The sequence below is a fragment of the Eubalaena glacialis genome, chromosome 18 (assembly GCF_028564815.1).
Source record: "Eubalaena glacialis isolate mEubGla1 chromosome 18, mEubGla1.1.hap2.+ XY, whole genome shotgun sequence".
Classification (NCBI taxonomy): domain Eukaryota; kingdom Metazoa; phylum Chordata; class Mammalia; order Artiodactyla; family Balaenidae; genus Eubalaena; species Eubalaena glacialis.
The window spans coordinates 17,868,045-17,884,136 of record NC_083733.1 but is presented as its reverse complement, the minus strand read 5'-3'; the positions used below and the strand labels follow the sequence as shown (position 1 = coordinate 17,884,136).

The 16,092-nt window shown below is 37.9% G+C and overlaps 1 protein-coding gene across 3 annotated transcripts in view; it reads left to right on the top strand.

The window, feature by feature from the left end:
- SNTB2 (syntrophin beta 2) overlaps window positions 1-16,092 on the top strand; it is a 96,752-nt gene that overhangs the window by 49,904 nt on the left and 30,756 nt on the right. For all 3 annotated transcript variants that reach the window (XM_061172826.1, XM_061172824.1, XM_061172825.1), the window contains exons 3-4: window positions 3,663-3,873; window positions 9,920-10,062. In XM_061172826.1, coding sequence (XP_061028809.1) covers window positions 3,663-3,873; window positions 9,920-10,062 — 354 coding nt within the window. The remainder of the gene's footprint in view (window positions 1-3,662; window positions 3,874-9,919; window positions 10,063-16,092) is intronic.

Genomic DNA, 16,092 nt, shown 5'->3' with positions numbered 1-16,092 from the left:
GGCTTCTCCAGAGAAAGAAGCAACGGGATGGATAGATAGTTAGATAGATTTATTTATTTATTATAGGAATTAGCTCATGCAATTGTGGAGACCAAGAAGTCCCATGATCCGTTGTCTGCAGGCTGGAGAAACAGGAAAGCCAGTCTTATGATTCACCCTGAGTTCAAAGGCCCAAGAACCAGGAACACCAATGTGTGAGGGCAGGAGAAAAAGATGGTTGTCCAACTCAAGAAGAGAGCAAACTTGCCCCCCCCCCGCTTTTTTTATTCTATTCATGCCCTCGGTGAATTGGATGATGCCCACCTGCATTGTCGAGGGCCATCTTCTTTACTCAGTCTACTGATGATGCAAATCTATTCCAGAAACACCCTCACAGACACCCCCAGAAATAATGTTTTACCAGCTACCTGGACATCCCTTAGCCCAGTCAAGTTGACACATAAAATTAACCGTCACACACTGTTAAGAGAACGAAAAGATAAGCTACAGACTGGGAGAAAATCTTTGTGAAATACATATCAGGTAAAGGACTGATATCCAAAATTTACAAAGAATTCCTAAAGCTCAACAATAAGAAAACAACCCAATTTTAAAATGGACAACAGATCTGATCTGAACAGACACTTCACCAAAGAAGAACTACAGGGCAAATAAGCATATGAAAGGTGCTCAAATCATATGCCATTAGGGAATTGCAAATTAAAACAATGAGATACCACTATACACATATTAGAATGGCCAAAATCCACCTGACAGTACCACGTGCTGGCAAAGATGTATAGTAACAGAAAGGCTTATTCATTGATGGTAGGAACGCAAAATGGTACGGCTACTTTGGAAGACAGTTTGGCAGTTTCTTACAAAGCTAAACGTAGTCTTACCATGTGACCCAGCAGTTGTGCTCCTTGGTATTTACCCAAAGGAGTCAAAAACTTATGTCCACACAAAAACCTACACACAAATGCTTTAAGCGTAATTGCCAAAACTTGAAAACAACCAAGAGGTCCTTCAATAAATAGGTGAATGGATAAACAAACTGTGGTTCATCCAGACAGTAGAATATTATTCAGTGATAAAAAGAAGTGAGCTGTCAAGCCACAGAAGACATGGAGGAACCTTAAATGCATATTGCTAACTGAAAGAAGCCAGTCTGAAAAGCTTACGTACTGTATGATTCCTTGGAAACAGTAAAAGGATCAGCAGTTGCCAGGAGTTCAGAGCCAGGGAGTGAGTGTAATATGCTATTTTAAATCTTCCCATAATAAATGTATAACTATTTTTCTTTTAGAAAATATAATCATTTTTTTAGCCAACAAATATTTATGTTAAGGACCATGACGGCAACAATTGATATAGTGGAAAATAACATTAAAAAGAAAAAACATTATAAAGTAATATAGAGGACTAAATGAAGGTCAACATGAATGTTAAGCTATTTGTCAGAAATCTCTTTTCTTCTTCTACTTTTGCTGAGCTTTTAGGATGGAGGTGTTCCTCCTGACTAGGAGTGGGTCCTCCTGGTGAGCTCTGTGTAGTCTCATCCTTCTTGGGTCCAATTAAACCTCCCCAGGCCATTTCTCTATTGTAATCCATCTTACATCCCACCATAAAATTATTATTATTATTATTTTTTTTTTTGGCCACACCAAGTGGCTTGTGGGATATATATATATCACATTTTGTTTATCCATTCCATCAATGGACATTTGGGTTGTTTCCACCTTTTGGTTATTGTGAATGATGCCTCTGTGAACCTAGGTGTACAGATATCTCATAAAATTATTTTTAATTCATTGTTTTGATCATATCGTTCCCTTGTTGAGAATCCTCAGTGATTCCATGTTGCTTACCAATTAATATTCAGACTTAACCTGCTATTCAAAACCCTCTAAATTTTAATCCCAAGCTACTTCTCACTGTATTTAGCTATAGGATAGGAAATCAAATAAATTCATCCAAACTGTAACTAAAACAGAAAGCAGGATAGCTTATGACTTGCTGTCTAAAGATACTTCAGGTGTGGGCTTTGTGAAGTGTTTTGGCTGGTCACAGATCTTATTTTATGTTTTGACTATTTTCTAGAACTTTCTGGCCTACTTGGCTATTGCCCTAGAACTGTGAAGGCATATAAAACATGGATAGACTGGTGGCTAGACCTTCAGGTAGCTAGAAGAGTAAGTCTAGTGGGAGGGCATTGAGTGGTAAGTAGGTAGGTACCACGTAGATGTGTTTATAAATTGTCTCACAGCATGACACCAGCTTGGTAAGTGTGCCCCAGAGGTGTAGAGGCCTCCATTGCAGTCCTGCTTTGCTACTACCATCTTGGGAGTGCCTTTTTTAGCCAGGAACTTTGTGGTAGTCATCACAGTTCTTTATAGAAGTAGTTTTTGTAACCTGTAATTGTGTATTAGTTAATTATAAATTTTCTGCCTTCCCCATTAGATGATAGTCCCAGTGAGAGTAGAGACTAGTTTTTTTGCCTATCTTTTTCACTGCTGTATCTCTAACACAGTGTCAAGCATAGTATCTGGCATACAGTAGGTTCTCAATAAATGTTTATTTAAGAAAGGGTGGACTGACCAGAGTTCAAATGAGAATGAATATTTGCCATATTAAGTATGGCAAATTAAAATTTGGAATTGTAAAGGAATTTCTAAACAGGACAAAAGAGAGGGATGCAAGCTTCAAGGCAGAAATGCTAGTGTACATGTAAACTGGTCATCTTTGACAGGTGGTGTGGGATCTGGTGACAGTGCTGCAAGGAAGCAAAAACTATCTTCAGAAAGATGAAAGAATAAAAAGATCTCTCCTTGGTCAGTGGCAGTTTGTCAGTTTCCAGCCTACCAAATTATTTTTCCATTTTAAAAGATATGTATGTTCACTGTTAGAACACAGCAGTGTATATATGTTAGTCATTTATTGAATGATTTTAAAAATTCATCTTGGCAAAAACTTTGATCAAAACACAAAATAGTACCCAACAAATTGCTTTATAAGGAATTTGTTGAGTGTACTTTTTAAAAAATTTACATAATTCCTAAAGGTTACTTTTGAAGTATAGATTGTTCACAGTTGAGTATTAACAAATAATAGTCATAGAGTTGAAGATCTCTTAACTATTCTTCTACCATGACTCAGTGGATGATTTAATCATATAATGTTACCCAGACCCTCAAAAACAATTTCAAATTTTCATAAAGAGTCATTCTTCAGCTATTTTCTTTATTTCACACAGTGGAAATCTCAGTTCACTGTTTGGCAGTAGGTTCTATATACCTAGCAATACTGTATACCAGAGTTTTCTAAGTATTTAAAAAAATATTAGTTCTTTCTTTACAATGTGCCTATGGGATTCAGCAAGCACACTTTGCATTTCTTTGACATGGAAATTAAGGCAAAGTGCAGTGTTCTACTACAGACTCTACAGTAGATTCCCTTATCTTAGATCATTACATTAATACTGAAACAACAGACCCAGCAGTTAGTCTTTCCGATGATGATCTTTCCACATGTGGATTTCTCTGGAATTGGACCCTAAGGAATTAAGAGAAAGTATTTATATTCTGGAATGTAAAAGTAGATTTTCAGTTATGTATGTTAAACCGTGGCAGGTTTGATGGCTTCTGATCTAGCTCACTTTTTTTTTTTCTTTTTCCACACAGATTGATAGAGCTACATTCTCCTGATAGCAGGAACACGTTGATCCTGCGTTGCAAGGATACAGCCACAGCACACTCCTGGTTCGTAGCTATCCACACCAACATAATGGCTCTCCTCCCACAGGTGTTGGCTGAACTCAATGCCATGCTTGGTGCAACCAGTACAGCAGGAGGCAGCAAGGAGGTTAAGCACATTGCCTGGCTGGCAGAACAGGTAGGCTGGGAGGCAGGGCAGGGTCTCACCGGGTCACTACTCAGAGCCAGGATGGTTCCCCCATTTCGTATGTCTGTCATGTTTATCATGCAGTCAGGCCCTGGATGTCTAGCTTGCAGATCTTTTGTTAGTCTTTTGTTTCTCCTCCCCTAGTGTTTAGTTGTTTGTTGCTAATTATCACCTCCACCAGAAGAACTGACTGTCATGATAATCATCATCATAACATAACTAAAAAGGGGTTCTTAGTAACATCTGTATCCTTAATGACTGAAGATAATTTTCACGGTTTTAGAATAGGATCAGCAAACTTCTTCTGCAAAGGGCTATTAGTGCTACAACTACTTGACTCTGCCATTATAGCAAGAAAACAGTCATAGACAATATGAACATGAATAGATGTGACTGTTTCAATAAAACTTTATTTACAAAAAGAGGTAGTGGGCTGTATTTGGCCCACAAGTCATAGTTTCCCAATTCCTGTACTAGTCTATTGACAGAGTTTCAGGGACAACAGGCTTACTCCTCTGGTCTGGGAAAATTATAAAATATACAAAACACTTTACAAGCCATTAAACACATGTGTAGTTGTCGTCTACAACTGAAAAATGAAAAGAGGAGAAACAAGAAAACCTAAGTAGATGTTGGGTAAAGGGAAAGGAAGGATATAATCCAAGTTAGTTTAGATCCAAATTTGGCAAAAGGGAGACTAAAAGTTCTACATGATGTTACAATACATCCTTTTTCTTTCTGGGCCTTCACTGTCAGCTGGGCCAGAGGGAGTTGAAAACAGAAGACAGAATAGGGATTCAGAGATGAGTGTTCAAGTGCTAGCTCTGTTTTTCACTGGTTTTAGATCTTTTTAAAAGTGCCTTCATATCTTTGCATCCTAGTTCCTTCGTGTGTGCAAGGGAGCAGGGATTGCATCAGTATCAGCCCAGGCAGCTTTTGTTCTTTTGCGTTGTTGTTTTGTTTTAAATACAGTTTCCCAGGTCTGGCTCCTCATGTTCCCCATCAAGCGTTCACATTTGGTAGACCGACGGTGGGGCCTGGAAATCTCATTTGGCTCCCCAGGTGATTGTGTAGTGGATTTTGGACTCCACTGATTTAGTTTTTTTTCAGCCGTGAAATTTTACGAACATTCCAAATAATGATTCTAATAAATTGGAACACAGAATTAGTACTGTGATGATTTCTAGGAGGCATAATTAGAATAACTAAGCAGAAGAAACTAATGAAAATCATGGTATAAGTATTTACGACTTTGAAAGTTTTAGTCTTTTAGTTGTGTTTATCATTGTTTCTATATTTTTATATGCTGGTTGAAAAACTCGATTGAGTGGTAATTGTTCTGTGCTTTCAGCAATGTTAGAAATCTTCATGATTTTAAAAAGGTAATACATTCACATAGTTCCAAGGTCAGAATAAAAAGTTAATAGGTGATGTCTTACTCTCCTTCTGGTCCCCCATCCACCTAATTCCTACCCCTTTGTGCCCAGAGAAGTAATCACTTTCATTCCTTTCTACTGAGTCTTTTGAGAGTTTCTTTATGCAAATAAAAGCAATTATGAATATATATTCTTCTTTTTCTCTTTTATAAAAGAAGATGGCATATTTGCACACTACTTTATACCTTGCTGGTTTCTTTCATTAAGCAATATATCCTGGAGATCTTTCCATATCAAAGCACAGAGAGCATTCTTTTTTACAACTGTATAGTTTTCCATTGTGTGGCTGTAGTTAAATAAGCACACCCCCCAGTTTTGTTGTCATAATCTTTTGCCATTACAAAACATGCTACAATGAATAACTTTGTAGTTTGTCCTTTCACACATGTGCTTTCCAAACTCTTTGGTTCCTGAGTTCAGATAGATCAGATAACAAGGGAACACATTATCTGAATGTATTTGGTTGTTAAGTTTCTAGTAGTGAGCAGTAAAACTTTGGTTAGAAAGGGGTTTATCCAAAGTTTTACATCATTTCCTGAGCTTTGATTGTTAGTTCATAGAACAGGGGATATTTCTATACCTGTAGGATAAATCCCAGAAGTGCAGGTTCAAAGGGTATATTAGTAATCTATCTCTATAAAACAAATTACCCCCAAGAGTTAGTGACTTTGAAATAACATTTACCTCCCACAGTTTCTAAGGATCAGGAATCTGGTAGCAGTTTAGCTGCCTGGTTCTGGCCTGGGACGCTTCATGAAGTTGCAGTCAAGCTGTCAGCAAGGGTGGCAGTCATCTGAGGGCTTGACTGGGTTGGCAGGTCCACTTCCAACAGGATTCATTTATATAGCTGTTGGCAGGAGGTCTCAGTTTCTTACTGCTTGTTGGCAGAAGTCCTCAGTTCCTTTCTATGCAGGCCTTTCCACAAGATTGGCTGAGTGTCCTCGAGACATGGCTGTGGGTTTTTGTCAGAGCGAGTGATCTGACAGAGAGAACAAGATGGAAGCCACAATACCTTTTATGACCTAGTCTCTTCTCTGTTCTTTTCATTAGAAGTGAGTTACTAAGTCCAGTCTATACCCCAGGGCTCCGGCTCTTAAAGGGAAGAATGGTAAAGAATTTGTGGACATCTTTTTAAACTACCACAAAAGGTATATGCATTTGTAATTTTGATAAATATTGCCAAATTTGCCTTCCATCAAGATTGAACTAATTTAAATTCCCACCAGCAACGTATGAGGGTTGCCAGACCTTTAAAGTGAACTTAATTTGGTTTATGCTACATACAGACAAGTAGAAAGTAGAAAGGAGAAAAATAAAGCCACAAATTCATCACAATCTGCCCTTTATGGACTGTATTTATGTGTGTGTTTCCTCCACTCAGTTGTGAGCTCTTGGAAGATAGGAGCACATTTTTCCCAAATCTTTAGCCCGCAGAGAACTTAGCCTAATGCTTTGTAAATAGTAGATGTTCACTAATTTTTTCCTTTGTCTACATATATACGTGCAAAAAGCAAGCAAACAAGTCATTAACTATAAAATACTGTCCAAGAACACAAGCTCAGGGTTGGAAAATAATACGAAGTCAAAAAGTTTCAACTTCTTTAAAAATAGTATCACGGAACTAATCCAAAGTGCTGTTTCTAAACTATTCATGATTTTTACTTTTTCCAAGTAGTTGTTTGGGTTACCCAAATCAAATACACTTAGAATAAGTTGTTCAAGCAAGACTGGATACCATTTCTCAGAGGTACTGTAATAAACTTACGTATCTGATAAGAGTTGCCTTTTTTAACGGTAAGATTGTTTAATTCTATGAGTATGAAAATGGTCAGGATAATTTTAGATCATGTAATCTTTTTAAAATAGGTAAGCATTTCTTTTAGCAATAGATGTGTTTCCTGAAAAGCTTGCATATGAATGAAACTGTTTCAGTTGTAAAGAAAAGATAGTTATCATTTATTTAACTTTAAATGATCTCTCCTTAACTTATCTGTTTGTTATTTCACATTGTCATAAATTGAGTTTGCTTAAAATAGGGAAAACCTATGCTACAGATGTTTGGTAACCAATAGATAATCTGTTCTGTGCAAGACACTTCTATCTCTTTATTGATACTTATTTTTATGTGACTGATAGTTTACCTTTTAGTTGGTTATATTCTCAAGAGGGAATCTTCTTTAAGTCCAACAAATGAGGGGACATACGTTACCTACGAAATAAGTATTTTTAAGCATTTGAGTGTTGGTAGAAAAGCCAAGACAGGCAAAGAAAGCTTTGTTTTCACAGTTCCTACCTTGTCCCTGGTTATTCTCAAACTGTGTAAAGACTCAAATTAGGAACATATACACTAAATCAGGATTAGTGGAACAATTTATTTTTTGCTCTATGTTTTCTATTGTAATAATAAAATACGTAAATAGCAGAAGTACATCACCTCTTAAAAAGATTTGTGGGATGAAGAGATTTAGGGAATGAATAATAACTATTATTAATTTTTCATCTTTAGTGCTACTCAACTCTAGTTATTAGAAAATAAAATTTGGAGAAGGCTATTGTTTGGCCAGGTGTATGCATGTGTGGTTATTGAAACACAAGCAAACCAGAACCCTAACTTTAGTATCCCTTTTTTCTCTGGCCAAAAACTCGATAGTGGGGAAAAAAAACACCTCAGTAGTGGAGTCCCAAGGCTGCTTGTACTGGTACCACAACCAAAAACACATACTACATATAGCAGGCGGCATTTTGATTCCAGTGAAAGCAAACAGTATCCTTATAAGTTAAGGCAAATAGGCAAACAGAATGACTTAAACTGCGGTTTTATTTTTCTCCAATGGCAAGTAGAAGAGGGAAAAGATATTCTCCAAAAACTAAGGACTCAAAAGAGCTAAAGAATAAACACTTTTTAAAAATTGTTAATTGAAAAAAAAGTTCTCTGTCTTGAAATTGCATATGGCTTGTATTGGCATTAGCAGTTTTCCTTTCTCTTCTTTGGGAAGAAATACATTTAATTTAGGTTTTCTAAATGCATATACTCTGATCTAGTGTTCAAAATCTCTCTTATAACTTAGCAAAAAAAATTAATTAAAAAAATCAGATAGTCATTTTATCCCTTTGGGAAGATACATTTTTACATTATTTTCCCTATGAAATATTATCCATAACAATCTCAGAGACAAAGACTTAGTAGTGCACATAAACTAGAAATCCCTTCGGGGTATCTATGACCCCGAAATTTAAGAATCCAGGAGAACCTCTTTACAGCTGACACTCTCCCTCCAGACATTACTCTAGACTAATATAGAGTCTTAGAAAACTTGGGTTCACTGGTAAGGAAAGTATTAATTATTTCTACCATACTTTGCTTGAATTCTCAGGGTTGAGTCATATATTTTGTGCTTTCAGCACAGGGTCGAACATGGGTAACTTCACTGGCTGGAATTCATTTCCCCTTCCTGGAATCAGCTCATGGCTCTAGCTAGGAGAAAAGCGTCCCAGTGGTAGATGTTATAGCACAGAACCGAACCACTCAGGTCACTTTTCAGATTATAGATGTATTCTTAAGGTGCCCTGACATGTTCAAATTACCTTCAGAAGTCATTAAGGAAGAGAAAATAAAAAGCAGATCTGAAGACAAATAAGAGACAAGTGATTCATCAATTTAAATTCACCTTGAAGCCATCAGTGATAGTGAGCAGAAAAGATGAGGGTTAAAATACTCTGTTGTTAAGCGTTCCCTGCTCAAAGGTCTCATCTTATGAAGGCAAACATTTTGATGATACCAGGGCTTTTCTTGAGCATAGTCTTTTGTTTTTTAGTCTTGGATCCTTGACAATAGGTATAAGTAGTGGTTGTTTTCCTACGTTTTTAAACCATCATAGAGATAACTGAGCTTTATGCAATTAAATGCAATGGTACACTTGAAACTGAAACGTAAACTTCCTGAACTATAATGGGGAACTCTTTGACAATAGTTTATATCAGTGTTTTCCAAAATACAGTATAGTTGGTCATATCGGCATTTAAAAAAGATAAAATAGAAATTAGCGAAGTACGTTGCACAAAGTATAGGAATTGTGTTGTTTTGGAAATTTTTAAATTCAGTATTTATATGTATGTGTTGAGTTGCAATGTAAAATGTATTTCTTATTGTAGGTCTTGATCAAAAATATTTGAAAAACAATGATGTTTATATTATACAGCCTCATTTGGTAATAGTTTCTATCCTGTACTTAGAAGATGTTACTCCCACATCAGACATATTAAAACTATTATCATTTTGAACAGAGTACTATGTATTTAATTAGAATTGGTGATAATTAGTTATTGTGGAATAGGGAAAAAACTGTGTCATATCATTAGAAAATGTCTGTAACTCACTCAGGGAGAGCTTTCTCAAACTACACAATCCACCTCACACCTCCCAGTGGAGAATCCCTGCAGGTGGGAAGGAAGGAACCTGATGGGATGTTTCCTTTTCCTCACATCTGTTAGGAAGGGGAAGCAGAATAGAGACCCACTATCTCAGGCCGTCACTGAAGGAACTTTTACAGTTACAGATCATTATAGTTAGCTCTACTTTCTGGATTTCACCACTGTAACAGGCAAAACTAGATGGTGGAAGACAACAGTGGAGACCTGTCCTCATGGCTGTGACTGAGAAGGATTTGCTGCTTTATGACTGTATGCCGTGGACAAGGGATGCCTGGGCATCACCGTGTCATAGCTACCCTCTTGTTGCCACAAGGTAAGACTAAAGACAAAAAAATAAAATGTCTATCCTCCTCTAAATCTACTAAAGAATTTTAAAATGAATTCTATTATCTTTTAGGTGGCTAAAATAGCATTTAAGTAGCTGATGTAGTTGATTTAGACAAAAATTTTCTTTCACAACCTTATTATTTTGCAGCTCCTAGCTCAAAATAAATGGTTTCTGTCACTAGTATTTTTGTGTGTATTTTTTAAGTTGTTGAAGCAGCTTCCTAACTGCTCTTTTCAAGACTTGCTTAGTCATGAAGATAAGTAAATAGTGTTTTTTTTTTCCTTTACTTTATTGACTGTGACTAGAAAACCACTGAAATTGTGGCAGCATTTTGACTGAGTGATGAAATCATTTAAACAAGACTGTGGTACTGTGGATAAACCACACAACTCAACCAAAACATTCTTCAACTTCTTTTTCTAGTATAAGAGTACATAATTTTGATTCCATCAAATAAACATTTATTTGACCTGAAGGAACAGGATGTTTCTAGCATGTCCAATGTGAGGAGTTGGAAGGGAAAAGAATAGAGAAATGTAGATTTGGGGGCCAAGATGTCTTAAGAAATAACTAGAAAGTAGTTATCTAGTGTGAAACTAGAAAACATGTTCACATTCGGTGTTATTTGGGCTTAAAAAAGAATCAGGTTTTGATCTAGCTCAAAAACTACACATTAAAAGGGAGCCCCACAGAAAATACTTGGTAGTCAGAAAGGCTAAATGGTGGAGCCATCTGGTATGTCCCACGGGCAACAGTATGGGGGCTCCTGCTTTCAGCAGACAGAGAGTCACGTGAGGCAGAGTATTCTTCTATTCCAGGAAGGCTTCTATGTTATGTAGGATTTCCTTCAATTTGCCAAGTTCCCTTACATATATCACTCTTTTTGTAAAAATATAATTTTCACATAGCTTTTCAGGAGTTTCTGTGTAATTTAGAGCTGGAGCCCTTAGATCACAGAATAGAGATAAAGGATTTATTGAGCCCCAGAGTTAGGGAAGTGTGCCCTCATTAATTCCTTCAGGACATAATGATCCTTCAGAAAGACTGAATTTGGGACTTCCCTGGCGGTCCAGTGGTTAAGACTTCGACTTCCAATACAGGGGGTGCGGGTTCGATCCCTAGTTGTGGAACTAGGATCCCACATGCCTCACGGCCAAAAAACCAAAACATAAAACAGAAGCAATATTGTAACAAATTCAATAAAGACTTTAAAAAAATGATCCACATCAAAAAAAAAAGAAAAAGACTGAATTTAACCATCAGTTTCTCTGGTTTTATTTATTTATTTTTAAAATTCTCACTAAATTATAACCTCCTTGAGGTCAAGAACTATGATTTAGCTCAGCATTTCCCATAATGCTTCGTGTATAGTAGGCCTTCAATAAATCTTAGTTGAGATAAATTCTCTTACTTAAATTACAGTTTCTCTGTCTTAGTTATATTGGGAGCATGACAGGAATTACAACAAAACATGTAGACATGTCTCAGTAGATATAATTAGAGCAATTAAATTTATATTTTCTAAAGCGTTAGAGCTTATGAATATGACTGTCCAGATCTCTTAAGCTTAAATTTTATGGAAGAGGCTTATGCTCTAGTTATGATCATAGAACGCAAGGAGGGTAGCTATATCCTTAGACATTTCCTTAACTGGGTGTTACTGGAGGGATGGAGCAGAAACCTATGACATTCCCTAGATGAGCCTTTGTTCAATATAGAAATTACAATCTCATAAACAAATAATTTCTGGACATTGACTAGACTGGACCTAGACCACCAAAGTACTTTGGTACTAAACAAGGAAATGGGGTGGTTGTGTGGGTACTATCAGTGTGGTATTAATTTGCAACTAAGGAAAAGATATAAATAAGATTTAAAACTCTTAGAAAAAAAATACAGGAGTAGATCTTAATGATCTTGGCTTAGGCAGAGCCTTCTTAGATACAACACCAAAGCACAAGCAACAAGAGAATAAATAAATAAATTGGACTTCATCAAAGTTAAAAACTTTTTTGCTTCATATGTCACCATTAAGAAAGTGAAAAAACCCACAGAATGGGAGAAAATATTTGCAAATCATATATCTAATCTGGGACTTGTATCTAGAAAATATAAAGAACTCTTACAACTCAATAATAAAAAGATAAATTACCCAATTAAAAAATGGGAAAAGGATCTGAGTAGACGTTTGTTCAGAGAAGATATGCAAATGGCCAATAAGCACATGAAAAGGTGCTCGGCATAATTAGCCATCAGGGACTTGGAAATTGAAACCACAATGAGCTATCACTTCCCACCCACTAGGATGGCTATAATTAAAAAGATAGTATGCAAGAGTAGACTAGGTTGTAGGAGAAAATAGAACCTCATACACTACTGGTGGGAGTGTAAAATGGTGCAGTTGATGTGGAAAAATCTGAAAGTTCCCGAAAAGGATAAACATAGAGTCACCGTATGACCCAGCAATTCCACTCCTAGGTTGTATATCCAAGAGAAATGAAAAATGTCCACACAAAAATTTATACATGAACGTTCATAACAGCATCATTCATGACACCTAAACAGTGGAAACAATCCAAGTGTCCATCAGCTGATGAACAGATAAACAAAATGTGGCATATCCATACAATGGAATATTATTCAGCAATAAAAAAATGTTCTGATATACACTGCAGCATGGATGAACCTTGAAAACATACTAAGTGAAAGGAGCCAGATGCAAAAGACCACATATTGTATGATTGCATTTATATGAAATGTCCAGAATAGGCAAATCTATACAGACAGAAAGCAGATTAGTTGTTGCCAGGGGTTTTTTTGGCGGGGGGCGGGGAGGGAGTTGGGAGAAATAGGGAGTGACTGCTAGTGGGTATAGGGATTCTTTTTAGGGTAATGAAAATGTGCTAAGATTGTGCTGACGGTTGCAAAACTCTCATTATACTAAAGTCCATTGAACTATATACACTTTTAAGTGGTAAAGTATATGGTGTGTGAATTATATCTCAGTAAAGCTGTTATAAATAAAACAAACCCCAAAAGCCAACAAGATTTAATAGAAGGGAATAAGACCAGTCCTTAAACTGAGTTTGAGTTCCTAATAGCCACTTATATTAGGTAATTGGGAGCATTGTTACTTAATCTTTCTGTGCCACAGATTTTTCATTTGTTAAGTGGACCCTAATGAGATAGAGTGGGTGTGAGTATTCAATGAGTCAATACTTTTAAAATGCCTACAGTGGTACCTGACACATTGTAGGTGCTCAAGTAAGTGTTAGCTTCTTTAATTATAATAATTATTTATTATTAAGTGAAAATATGTCAAGGAAGAATTTGTGTAAAAAGTATAATTGGTTTTTTGACATTGTTAAAAGAAGAGCTTAGCTCTAAACCAACAGTTTTTACAAGTAGTGAAAGTTTCATATTAAATGTGAGGAATTCAGATATATATTTGTTTTTGTTTTTTATTATTTATTGGCTGCATTGGGTCTTCGTTGCTACGCGTGGGCTTTCTCTAGCTGCGGCGAGTGGAGGCTACTCTTCGTTGCGGTGCGCGGGCTTTTCATTGTGGTGGCTTCTCTTGTTGTGGAGCACGGGCTCTAGGCACGCGGGCTTTAGTAGTTGTGGCACACGGGCTCAGTAGTTGTGGCTCAAGGGCTCTAGCGCGCAGGCTCAGTAGTTGTAGCACACGGGCTTAGTTGCTCTGCGACATGTGGGATCTTCCCGGACCAGGGCTCGAACCCGTGTCCCCTGCATTGGCAGGCGAATTCTTAACCATTGCACCACCAGGGAAGTCCCTCTTTTTTTTTTTTTTTTTTTAATTTAATTAATTAATTTATTTTATTTATGGCTGTGTTGGGTCTTTGTTTCTGTGCGAGGGCTTTCTCTAGTTGTGGCAAGCGGGGGCCACTCTTCATCGCGGTGCGTGGGCCTCTCACTATCGCGGCCTCTCTTGTTGCGGAGCACAGGCTCCAGACGCGCAGGCTCAGTAATTGTGGCTCACGGGCCCAGTTGCTCCGCGGCATGTGGGATCTTCCCAGACCAGGGCTTGAACCCGTGTCCCCTGCATTGGCAGGCAGATTCTCAACCACTGCGCCACCAGGGAAGCCCAGGGAAGTCCCTCTTAATATGCTTAATTAATTAATGAAACAGCAAGGATTCTTCACTCCTTGCTCAGGAAGTACTGGTGGATTAGGAGCAAAGGTGACAGGCAGATGAGAGGTTTAGTTTTTCCATGTGGCTGTGTGGGCCAGATGGAATTGGTTGAAGTCACTTCTTGATAGAATTAAGGGGGCTTAATCATCCTCTGCCTCCCAGAGGGGTTAGAGTATCGCCACTGAAAGAGACCAGAGGAGGAACCCAGACCAGAAGGTATCCAGTAGAGAGAGGCAAAACCAGAAAGTGGTGTGCTTATGTCATTTTAGTGTGGAGGAAAGAGGCAGTTTGAGATACATATGAGTAATGAGAAAGGACTGAATGTTCACTTTCACTAATTCTAGTACTTTGGAACATGTTCTTATGAGTGGATGAGACACACACACACACAAGGGTAACATAAACATATAGAGAAGGAAAAGATTAAGGACTCTGATGATCCAATAGCAAAGGTAGATAGTCCCTGATAAATTAAGAATTAATTGCAGTTCAAAAATCAAAGAAGGGAACTTCCCTGGTGGTGCAGTGGTTAAGAATCCGCCTGCCAGTGCAGGGGACATGGGTTCGAGCCCTGGTCCACGAAGATCCCACATGCTGCGGAGCAACTAAGCCTGTGCACCACAACTACTGAGCCTGCGCTCTAGAGCCCGTGCTCCACAACAAGAGAAGCCACCGCTTGCTGCAACTAGAGTAAGCCCACGTGCAGCAACGAAGACCCAGTGCAGCCAAAAATAAATAAATAAAATAAGTAAATTAAAAAAAAAAAAATCAAAGAAGGGCTTCCCTGGTGACGCAGTGGTTAAGAATCCACCTGCCAATGCAGGGGACACGGGTTTGAGCCCTCGTCCAGGAAGATCCCACATGCCGCGGAGCAACTAAGCCCGTGCACCACAACTACTGAGCCTGTGCTCTAGAGCCCATGGGCCACAACTACTGAACCCGCGTGCCACAGCTACTGAAGCCCACGCACATAGAGCCCGTACTCCGCAACAAGAGAAGTCACCGCAATGAGAAGCCTGCGCACCTCAGCGAAGAGTAGCCCCCGCTCGCCACAATTAGAGAAAGCCTGCGCCCAGCAATGAAGACCCAACACAGCCAAAAATAAATAAATAAAATAAATTTTAAAAATCAAAGAACACTGTTAGGGTGATATAAATTAACATGAGTTAACCATTTATATTGGCTTGCACATTTATAGATTCTTGGAAACCAAAGGTGTGTGTGTGTGTGTGTTTACTTAATAGCTGATATTTCGGGATGGTTGAGGAATTAAGTAAAAACATGAAAGTGATAAATGAAGAGGATTTTTATTTTACACATTTCTTGAGGTTAAAGCCAGGTACAGGATACAGGTAGAAAAATAGATATAGGTGCCGTGGATTTTGCAGGATGTGAATTTTGTAGTCTTTTCCTATAATCTTTCTTTGACTGGAAAAGAAAATGATCCAGAGAAAGTGTGGCTACTTTATGATGTGGAAAATTGAGTGGTGGTGTGCTTATGGGACTTATGGGGCAAAAGCTGCTGAAGCGCCTTTGCATGAGCTCATCTGGCCTCCCCACTTAAGGGGCCTTTTGGCAGTGTGTTCTAACCAACTGCTGTGCAGCAAGAGTCCAGCAGCTGGTTTGAATTAGATTCCCTCTGCCAAATATTTCATAATCAAATCTGTAGGAAAAATTCTGCTGGACTTTATATTTTTTAATGTCTGATTTGGGATTAGCAATCAAACTGAATATGGTAGAATACACCCTGTCACTTTCCTCATACTTTGTCTTACTTGGATCATATGTGGAGTAGTTTTGAAACTTATTTAACTCTTGCTGAGATAGCTAATGTGTAATTGGCATGTTGGTTCTACAGGGATC